Source organism: Egretta garzetta, unplaced genomic scaffold (assembly GCF_000687185.1).
Source record: "Egretta garzetta isolate BGI_Z169 unplaced genomic scaffold, ASM68718v1 scaffold577, whole genome shotgun sequence".
NCBI lineage: Eukaryota > Metazoa > Chordata > Aves > Pelecaniformes > Ardeidae > Egretta > Egretta garzetta.
The window spans coordinates 97,807-108,962 of NW_009260138.1; the positions used below are offsets into that span (position 1 = coordinate 97,807).

At 47.6% G+C, this 11,156-nt stretch overlaps 1 protein-coding gene across 1 annotated transcript in view; it reads right to left on the bottom strand.

The window, feature by feature from the left end:
* LOC104128828 (serine/threonine kinase 11 interacting protein) overlaps positions 1–11,156 on the bottom strand; it is a gene marked incomplete at its 5' end in the record, with an annotated part of 20,359 nt that overhangs the window by 8,820 nt on the left and 383 nt on the right. The window contains 14 exons of the mRNA XM_035897092.1: positions 204–399; positions 1,181–1,291; positions 2,234–2,424; positions 2,606–2,971; positions 3,077–3,158; positions 3,463–3,630; positions 4,137–4,178; positions 5,226–5,315; positions 5,954–6,057; positions 6,242–6,371; positions 7,321–7,392; positions 7,600–7,707; positions 8,636–8,731; positions 9,040–9,114. Of these exons, the coding sequence (XP_035752985.1) occupies positions 204–399; positions 1,181–1,291; positions 2,234–2,424; positions 2,606–2,971; positions 3,077–3,158; positions 3,463–3,630; positions 4,137–4,178; positions 5,226–5,315; positions 5,954–6,057; positions 6,242–6,371; positions 7,321–7,392; positions 7,600–7,707; positions 8,636–8,731; positions 9,040–9,114 (1,831 nt within the window). The remainder of the gene's footprint in view (positions 1–203; positions 400–1,180; positions 1,292–2,233; positions 2,425–2,605; positions 2,972–3,076; positions 3,159–3,462; positions 3,631–4,136; positions 4,179–5,225; positions 5,316–5,953; positions 6,058–6,241; positions 6,372–7,320; positions 7,393–7,599; positions 7,708–8,635; positions 8,732–9,039; positions 9,115–11,156) is intronic.

Here is an 11,156-nt window from a genome sequence, read left to right on the forward strand (position 1 = left end):
GTGACTTATGCCTGCTGGTGAACAAGGCAGGCTCTTCCCATTCCAAGTGGGCCAAGTGAGAGTACATCCCACAGCAGGTTTTATTTCCAGTACAGCCAAGGCATCACCCGCTCCTATAAGTTCCATGCTCTGCACCACAGCTGCCATTCTGGCAGTCTGTCCAGGCATTAGCAAGCATCCTTTTTCTGGGCACTACATCCTACCTTGATTTGAGGCAACCAGGGTCTCCAGGATTTTGGCATCTGCAGCCTCTGAAGGATAGGGACCTTGATGCCAGGGAGCCAGGGACTGTGAAAACTCCTGCTTGCATTTCAGGCACTGGAGCTTCGTGGATCCCTTCTCCTGGTCCCGATTTCGCCGATTCTCATCAACAGCTGGGGACAACACTTCAAGGACACACTAAAAGTAGCAGCACAGGGAAAAGAGTGCTAGCAGGCAGCTATAACCATTCTAATAAAAGCAAGCCTCTGACATCAGCAAGTCTCCTCACATGCCTCATTACAGCATTTCAGAGTGCGAGGGGTGGAGGGCCATTTCCCAGCTAACGGAGTACAACAACCAGTCTGTGCAAGACTTGCCAAGGGCACAGAGCTTCACTGCAGAAGACCACGAGAACCTGTTTTTGCAGGTCTATATATATCTATGTATTGACAGGCTCTCCCTGGAACTCTGGTCTCAAAGGTCCCATCTATTTGTGCCTTCTCTGTAACAACTTGTTTAAATGTATTTAAACAACAGTACCTTGAGAAAAATACTTGGATTTGAGACCAGAGTCCCCGTGGCAGCTGTGCAGACCAGAGGTGCCATAGCACTCACACTCTCACTGTCCAGAGGGCAGGCTAGCACATCACTCAGCACCCAGGAAACATTGTGTTGCACATGGACAACAAGTAAGGATCACTAACTTGACTATTAACTTTTCTCCTCAAGAGGGAGAAAACTGCAAGGCTTTCTCCTTGAGAGCACCCTTTGTGCTCCAGAAGCTCTACTGCCCACGGCCATGCTCACAGGGCTCTCCACAGGACACCTGTGCAGCAGGAGAAATCCTGAGCTTACAAGCCACAGGGCAGCAGATGCGCATGTGCTCTGAGAACAGGGGTCCTGTGCTGGCTGGAAGAATTCAGTGTCTTCCAGTAACACCGTCCCCTCCCCAGGCTTCCCCTGCTCTAGCCTCCCCTACCTGTAGACACTGCTCTGGGCAGTCGTCGAGCACCACATATTTGCGCTTCTGCCGGTCCTTGCGAATGTAGCTGAAGTGCAATGTGAGGACAGGGAAAACTCGCTCCAGGTCCTGCAGGAGACAGAAAACACCAGTTCTAGAAAGAGGGCAACACAGAGACTACATTTATTTGCAACTGGCTGAAATGTGGCCATACAAGCACTTAATTTAGTAAGCCTTGAGTAGCCCTCCATAGCTGATAGCATTTGGGAGCCTGGTAAAATGGGCATAAATAATAAATAAATAAATTTAAAAAAAATAAAGCTCATGAATGCTGAGAACAACAGTAAGTTTCAAGGCCCAGAACACAGCATTTCAAACAAACCACCTTTTCACAAAGGTATTTCAGAAGAATATCAAGCCACAAACATTCAAGAGGTACAAGCCAGGAAGAAAAAAAATGAGCTGCAGCTTTTGGGGAAAACAGTATTAGAGAAGCCTGTGAACATGTCCATGCACACATCAGATGTTAAAATCCTACCATGAGGAAAAAGAGATTTCCAAACTTCCCTTCTAAAGAACCACAACAGCAAAATAAGGCTGGTAGTGCTAAAACATGCAGATGGAAAACTGCCCACTAAGCTACCAGCAGCTTTCTACACATCACACTAGGCTCAGTGCTGCACTGTCTAAGAAAAAGCACAATCCACAAACAGTCCTCCGAGGCCAGGGTGATATCCCAGTGAGGAATGGATGGGAAGGAGGTCTCCATTTCATTTAGGCTCCTCTTGAGAAGTTTCTTATTCCTGAACACTGGAACAACTCCAGACACTATCTTTTTGACTCCAGCTTTGGAACAGAACTGGCGCTGGCTTCTGCTGCATTATCACAGGTACTCTAAGCAATACAAGTGCTGTTAGATACACATGCATTGGGTGGAAGAGACGCTCAATCAAGCAGGCTTTGCAGGAGCTAGGAAAAGACCTGCAAGGTACTCTGACAGAAGCCCAAATCCAGAATGCTGGCCCACACCGGGAGCAAGATGCCAAAGGCTCGTACAGAGGCATAACTCACCATCCTCTTCCAGTTAATCTCTGAAGTCTCTACCTTCTGCAGGCATTTCAGCTCCAGCTTGTGGAGGACTCTGGCAGCCTTCAGTTCCACCTCAATCACATGCTTAGCTGTGACTCGCAGGAAGATCCAGTCTGGCTCTGGGTCCCCTTCACCTTCTATTTGGCTCACCAGCACTGGCTGGCAAAGGTCCACTGCCGAACAAGACACAGTACAGGTCAGTACACAAAGCAGGCCTTTAGGCCTGCTTAGCCCAAGTCCTTAGAATTCCCACAATACTGGGCAGCACAATAAGGCTTTAGGGATATCATATTCAATCCATTCATTCTGTCGTCACCCAAGCCCTCAAACACAGCAGTGAATGGACCTGTTTACCTTCTGGCTTCTCCTCTTCTTCCTCCTCCAGCATTAGCTCATCTGCCTCCTCATCTCCTCTCTGTTCTCCTTCCACAGGCTCATCCAGCTGTACTTCAGGCTCTTCCTCCTTTTCAGTATCATCCAAAGGAGGAGAGGATTCTTTCTGGCTTACTTGGGGTTCTCCTTGCTCTGGGTCAGAGCTGTCACTCTGCAAGTCCATTGCAGCAGGTCTGCCTGTGATCTCATCTACAGAACGACTACGGCAGATGACAGGTACTTGGTCATGCTCCTCCAGGTGTCTCTTGTATTGCAGCCAGTCAACACCAAAGCGATCTCGGAAGCTGTCCAAGCGCTTTATCTCCTTCTGGTGCTGTAGGACCAGGCCTGCAGAGAGAAAACTTGGGAAGTATGAAAACAGTCACCATGCCAGAGCACTCCTCTGACTGTGGGCAGTTCAGCTGCTGTGTTACTGAGGAAGGCAAGCCTCACCAGCAGAGAGAGGTAAAGCCTGGGGCTCATGTTCTGTGTCACTGGGCTCCGAAATGCTCGCTCTGCGCACTTTGACTTTTCCCTGGAACAAACAGGATAAGAATAGTTGGGAGGCACCAGAACAACCGAAACAACATCTGATGAGGGGCTCTGCCAAGCTGAAGAGTTGGTAGCTGTTACAGTGCAGAAGCACACCATGAAACATTTGTCACACTATATCAAGACTGACATTAAGTCCAGCCCCTTCCTAACACACAACAGCATAGAGACTCACTACCACACAGTCAGCACAAGACCACATCCCACTGCACGAGGCTTTCACGGCAAGGCAACCCCTTCACCCAACATGCCAGCTACACCGTTAAGAAGCTTTCTCAGACCCAGACCTTGTTTTTCTTCCGAGGCAGCCTGACAGCCACATTCTCCGCTGGGGACTGACTGTCGCTGAAGTCTGCAGCACAGGAACTGTCCAGAGCACTGCGGTCCACTGCGGTCTTCTCTGAGGTAGAAGTATGGATGGACTGTGACACACTTTGAACAAGTTTTGGAAGGTGCTAAAGCCAAAAGAAGAGAACGTTGCCCACTGAGTGCAAAGGGGAGACAAGGCAACCAGGCCACAACTCAGGCTAACAACTTCCCTGCCCCTCACCCCAAACTTTCACCATCTCAGTCAAAGCAGCGAAAACTGGTCCTGCCTGGTTGACTGGATTTTTTATCACAACCACTCTGATTAAATCAATCTCTGCCTTTATTAGAAACAGCAGATGGGAAACTGATAACTGTTTGTTTTTCTGACATGTAATTCAAGTGTCAAGTACCAGATAGCACCTGAAGAGGAAACAGGCAAGGCTCCAAGTTCTCCAAGGCTACATAGGACAGAATAAGTCACACTGGCCAGTCCCAACAATTACTACAAATCAGCATGGACGGAGCCAAAGTGAACTGTGTCAAAGAGTCAAGGAAGCCCATACAGATTTAATGGGACACATGACAATGCAAAAACCTGTCAGACTTCCCATTCCCAGAGGCAGTAAGGTCAGTTTACAGCAACTGTACTTACCATTAGGTCCGAGGAAGAGAGCTGCTCTCCATCCAAGAGGAACTGTAATTAGAGACCCATTTGCAGTCAGATTCCATTTGGCTGGCACATACTCAGGACAACATCTGCTGATTCCTATTCCCCTTCTGGCCACCATAGGGTTGGGATCTCTGGCACAAAACTGCAAATACTACCAGAAACAACCCTGTTCCTGCCTATCTATGACTCCTTTAGTTGTAGCTACCTGACCTAACAGCATATAAGGCCAGAAGGGACCATCGTGGTTTTCCTCTTTACAGACTTTATGACTCCCAGAAATGTATCCAAGACAATTCGTGGAAGAGATACAATAGATTATTCCACAACAATTCACAAATTGTTTTGAGAGGTACTCACTTTCACCTCTAAGCTTGTACCCTACTTCTAGCCTAAGTCTACGTAGCTTCCAGTAACTTGAACGCAGTGAAAACTTGTTCCAAGATGCAGTTTGAAGACAATTAATCCAGCCATTTGCCACTAACATGAAGGGCAGACCAGCTCTGGAACACCTCTGACCCTTAGCAAGCAAGTTTACTTTGCTAAATTGCAAAAAATGCTGTCTTTGCTGGCTTCTTCATTTAACATCAGACTACCAAGAATTGACCTAAGCACCAGAGTGCAAGGGAAACAGTGATGACACCTAGCCGAGAGTGGACTGATGGGGAGAAAGAAAGAGGTGGCCACGGCTGCCAAAGGAGTATGTAATTAGGCAAGGTGGGCCAAGACCTTGGTGAGTTCTTTCTTTGCAAAGTCCAGCTACATAGTCACTATCTAGCAGGAACACAGAAAAGTTTTGGGGTCATCAGTAAGCAAAACTGATGAAGTTGTGAAGACTTATTAAGATCTGAGGTCTTGCAAACCTGAGATCAGTGTTCAACTCTGTCTGCCCTGGCCAGCACACCACACTACTCTACCTGAAAAAAAAACCAAACCCACAAAACAATCACTGCTGTTACGCCACCGGAATAAATTTGCAGGTTTATGAAATTCTTTCCCCTCATTTGCCCCCCGAGTGTTAGAACACCCTATGCCTTCAACAGCAGGGGCAGAAGGCATGTGGCTAATACTCACATTGGAGGAGGCTGCCCTGGGAGACAGATGTACAAGAGTTGCAGATCGGTGGTTTTGATGGAACCATAATGGATTTCCCTCCAAATGCAGCTGGGTGGGGGAGATAGAGAAATTGTTATTAGAAGCAATATTCTATAACCCAACCTAATCTGCCTGCTGGGTCCAGGCTTTCTGTCTGCCTCGGGAAATATCCTTGCAGTGGAACGGTGATCAAGACAGAAGAGGGCTAAGTTTTTACAATACTTCCTGAAATTTGCTCAGCAAATAGAGAAAGAAATTAAAGTACTTCCTACTTGCCCCTAAATCATTAGGAGCTTTTTCAGCACTGACTTTGAGAAATGTTGAGAGAAGAGTCCTTTGGAGACTATTTTCCTTCACAAGCACTATGGTGGCTCCAGTTATTCTCCTTCAGACTTCTCTGAACACACAAATCCACAACAGGATTAGGGGAGGATCTTTACTGAACTTGACAGCGTTAAAATCGGAAAGGGGGAGCAAGGAGGTGGGGATGAATATATGGAAAATGTTAGCTTGAGCAGGGGTCACCGAAAAGGAAAGCTGAAATACAAGTGTCTCTCTAAGGCTCCCCCGTCAGCTTCCCGCATTAAAACTAAATGCTCATGAGTTGAATTGATCTTTCAAAATTCTCTTCTTACCACACAGTCTCCCCCTTGCACCCCCTGACCATGACATTTCTAATCTATCAATCTAACTGGCTTTGTGCTTACTTTTTTTACATAGTGCAGAGTGGACAATGGTGCCAACTGGGCATGTTCCAGCAGCAGATTATAGGCCACATCCAGGTGCTGCAGATTCACTAGCTGTTCAACCCCTGCAAACAAAGCAAGAAGCCATCAGCATGCTAGAAGATATAACTTAGGAACCTCCCACCTACCCCTCTCTCCCAAAATTGAACCCTAGTGAAAATAGCTGTGCCCAAGGTTTCAAGTTCTGTTTCTCCTCGAGGAAGAGAGACAGGTCTCAGACTCAGAAATGCTCCTCCCTTGCAGGCTCACCATCAATGCTGTCAAGCTCATTGTTGCGCAGGATGAGAGTCACCAGCTTGGATCGGCTGAAGATGCCAAGGTTTGGCACCTTGGACAGGAAGTTATAAGCCAGATTGAGGTACTCTAGTTCTGTAAGGGTCTGTTCAGAGAGAAGAGCAGCACCAGATCAATTGGGAACTTAGCTCAGAGCCTGAACCCTGAACTCAAGACAGGGCACGAGCTCCTACCATTTTTTCCAACCAACAAATGAGTTTCTTAAGACTATTTCTGCAGCAAGACTTTAATGTTCACATTTGGAGAGGTTTGTCTAGGGGCACTCAGTGTGATCTAACTGCTTTACAAAATTTGTTAGGAGCAGCTTTCTCCTTCCTTATCAACTCCAATGGAGCACAGGAAAGGACTGGACCCCCTGCCTCAGCAAAAGGACTGAACTACCAAAAGAAGCCCTTTGCAAAGATGATGGTGAACAATACATTGTGAGCCCCACCAACTCCATGAAAAGCTGTTTCACAGAATCTCTTAAAAGAAGATCTAGCCCAGCAGAGCATGGATTTCATTGTCATTCCCCAGAGATGGACATGCCACTGTGATGGACTACCACCTTTCTAAAGTAACTGACAGAAGATTTCTGAGCGCAAGAAGGAAATGCTGACAGTCTGAACAAACTGAACAGCCAGTCTCTACAGCCCCATGCCTGGCTACATAATTTGTACCTGCTGCATAGATTACAGCTAAGGCTTGGCCACAAGGCAGTGCACACTGCACGTGTGACTGTACACAGTATGTATCGCTGTATTTGTCACTCGGCCATGCTGGAGTGCCAAGCAATACATATGCTGATACACAGAGCTAACTTTCCCATCTTGGAGTGGATGAGGACCACTGCCTTCTCTGCCTCAGTGACATAGGGGCTGCACATACAGGACAACAGTTTCAAGGCTACAGGCACTAGCTCTAAATCACATGCCTGCTGGGCCACGTCTCCAGTTTCGTTATACCTCACCTAGCAGGCACATGGTCAATGATTATAGCACTTCAGCAGTGTCCTCTCCATATGAGGAAACAGACACTCAGCCCAAGATACTCACTGTTAAGTAGAGCTCACAATCCTGGATCTTGTTGTGACTCAAATCCAAGACTCTCAAAGCATTCAGTAATTGCTGAAGGACAAAAAGACACTAGATCAGATCCTACAAATGTCTCCACTGCAGCATGGAAACCCTGTCCTGCTGGGAGAGGACAGCAAAATGAACACTGTCCATTCCCTCCCACCCAGACCTAGCAGCATCAGAAAAGGAATGCCCCGTTCTTGGCTGTGACCATCTCCTCTCTTCCCCTCAGTCACGCAGGAAGGATGCCCCACTCACCAGTGAGTCATCCAAGGCAGTGATCGAGTTATAGCTGAAGTTCACAGTCTGCAATTCCAACCAAGGGAGAGCACAGCTCAGATCTCCACCACATGCTGAAATGATTTCCTAGGAAGAAGTGAGGAGCCATTCCTTGGTGGGTACTAGCTGTTACAGTAACAACAGACGAATGCAGGAGAACAGCGAGGCTAGAACAAGGCTGGCATATTGTGATTTACAGACCCTGCCTTGCCTAATGTCACTAAGTCAAGTATTTGGAGGTGGTTGGAATTCCACAGCTAGATACAAAGATGGGGAGATTCTTTTGCTTCCTACACTCAAGTGGCAATAGTTACCATGTTACAGTTCATAGGCTTTGAACACTAAGCACAAGGATTCATGCTAACAAAACCTTTTTCAGACCTCCATCAAAGCAGAAGTAAGACACACACGCCCCGGCCAAACAACGTGTGCTCTGGCAGACAAACAAAGCTCTCAAAGCACTCCTCACCAGGGAGTTCCCCAGCAGGCAGCTGCTTCTGTGCCACAGACAGAAGCCCAGAGCCCCACAGCTAGCACAGCCCGTGCTACTTAGTTCTCCGTGGCTGGAGCTTGCCTTCACGTCTCAGAACCCTGCTGGGCTCCGGTGCAGATAAGACACTGGGGCACAGCATTCTCTCTGACAGTCAGCTCTAACTTAAGTCTGCTGAGGTACAGTGAAGCAAACCTCAATCAGCTGCAGGCCTCTGAATGTGGAAACAGCCAGACACACAGAACAGTCAGACCTAGCTGATACGAATACTGGCTGGAGCCAGAAGTTCTCAAGAAGCTAAAAAAAGAGACAACAGAGCACACGTGTATCCAACCAGGGAATACTTCCAAGGTTGTTTGAGTCAGGAGTAGGACCCCAGAACAAGGAAGGGAGAAAAAGCCATATACACTATGGATTGATAAGATCTTTAACACTGTTTCCTACATCTTCCTTGTGCAAAGGGCTGTAGGACCAAGACAGCCTTTCTCCTGCAATTTTCCCCACGATCTATGTAGAGACACTCACCTCCAGTGTACTGATACATTTGCAACAGGTTAGAGATTCCAGCTGAGAATAGACAAACCGCAGTCCCTGGAGGCAGTGTGGAGGGACAGACCTCAACTGCAGCAAGGATGAGAAAGTAAGGACAATATACATCAAAATACTACAGTGTAAGAGCAGCTGCCATCCCAGGCCCATCTCTGCAGGGGATCTCCTGTATCCCTGCTGAAGCCTCCCCCCCCAACACTCCAGCCTTTGCTCATATCCAAACTTTACCTCAAGCAAGTGTTGCAGTTTAGACTTAGCCTTCTAGGGAAGCCACAAAAGCCTACCCAGTTTTTAGGAGCAGGGGCATTCTGCAACCACAAAACTAAGTCAAGAAAAGCCAAACAGCAAGACTCAAAACCAGTCCTGCCTCCTATACGTACTTCCAGATGCCGGAGGGACTTGAAAGGGAAGATCTTCACAGCAGATTGCAAAACACAGGTTGGAACATGAACGAGCTAGAAAAATCAGAAAAGAAGTCTCATGTCAAGCTCGATTTGTGCTGTCATACCACCCCCCAAATGCACCAGCAGCACCACCTTGAACAGGGCCCCCCTCCCCCTTGGGTGTTCACTAACAAGCTCTTCCCCCATGCTGGTATTGGCACTGTCTCCAGGCCCCACAGTTCAATAGAAGTCAAAGAGAAAAGCATGTTAGGTAGCACCAGACCACAGTCTGCCAAGCCATAGAGCTCCTTTTCTTCTCCCCTGCCCACATGGCTTCACCACCTTCAGAACCACAGGGAGGTCTGACAGCTGGATTCCTCATAAGCAACCACTATACAAATCTACTAAGTGAAGACAAATCTAACTGCTGGAACTATGTTTATTGAGCAACTGAGCTGAACTAGCACACTGGTGGGGGGTGTGCATGTGCATTTCACTAAACAGGCCAAATAAGGCAAATCGCAAGCAGATACAATGGAAAACAGAGTTGCTCTCCAAGACACTGTTAGCATTACACTGTTAGCATTACATCTGCAAACATCCCCTCTGCATTCTGTAGCGCAGCCACAGGCTCTTTGACCACAGGATAGCTAGGCTGTGATCATGCACCACAAAGCAGCTTACTAAATCCAGCTTTTTATGCTTTCTACAGGCAGCACATAAACATTATTTCAAAGTGAGTATGAAGTAGTTAACGCTTCCACTGCAGACACCAGAGTAGAACCGGAGAGACCATCTCTGCCACCTACATCCATGTTCACGCAGAACTGACTCATCAGGTGCAGAACAGACATCTCAAGGCCTTGTCACCACTACTGCTTCCACAGCTACAGCCCTGGCGGCGATGAATCACTGCCCACTGCCTGCCAGCACTAGCGTGGCATGTTGTACAGGACCACTTGTAGGGGAAGCTTGCGCTGGGAAGCTATGACGATCAGTTTTAGCAAAGATTATTTCAGATGCCATCCTTGCTCTGTGTCCTGATTGTCTCTTCTCCCTCTGCTGTGTTAAGAAGCTGATCAGACTGATATCAATTATTAGTTTCTCCAAGCAAATCAGTTACCACACCACAACAGGTAGCTTCCCCTTCTTTACAGGCTTGTTACAGAAAGACCCCATTTTTTGGTTAACACAAGCACTCACCACAACATCCTCCTGACCGCAGCATCCCTCCCTGCCTCCTATTGCCAGGGGCCCTGTGTTTCTCCACAGGCTCTGGGTCCCATTCCAATCCCCACTCTCAGCACACTGCTACAAAACCCTCCCAACAACATTCAGATAATGTCTCCAATCTGCCTCATATGCAAAACACTTTAAAGAATTGCGGGCTGTATTGCTCAGCCACAAAATCTCCTGAGTACCACTGTGGAACCTAGGAGCAGCTGCTAATTCCCTTTCTTCCTTTTAGGCCCATTTCACCTCTACTACCCTCCTAGCAGTGCCCCAGTGCCACGTATAATCATGTGCAGCCTCTTAACACATGCCACCTTTCAAAAAGCCCTCTGAAGAATCCCTAGCTCCATATGTTTATCTTTATTACAGCCGCCTTAAAATTAACGAGGACACGTTACTAGCAATGTCCCATACTGGGAAACAGATCAGTTAGAACCACTGCCCAGGCAGGAGCACGTAAAACTCAGAAATAAGAAGCAGAAGGTCTCAGAGGAGTGGGTGTACACAATGTCTGACCGCTCTGCTCAAATGCCCTGGCTCTGCTGCCTCGTGCAGATCAGTCATCACTCAGGGAGCACTCAGCTGTGCTCAGCTGCCAGATACTGCCTGAATTGCTCAAGCATTTCAGGAAATAATCATTTTCTCAACAATGTCAGCACCTTACTAAGGTCAGAACATAATTAACCCCTGCTGCCCCCATTTTTAACTCCAAAAAACTTTCCGCTGGCTCACACAGCTGATCCTAGATGAAGTAGCCACGCACTATTAGGCTGAACTACGACCCCAGGCAACAGTCCTGTGAGAGCTATCGGACCCACATAGCTTGCACATAAGATGGGGTCAACGGGCACCAAAAGCGGCTGCTCTGAAGCAGGCGGCTG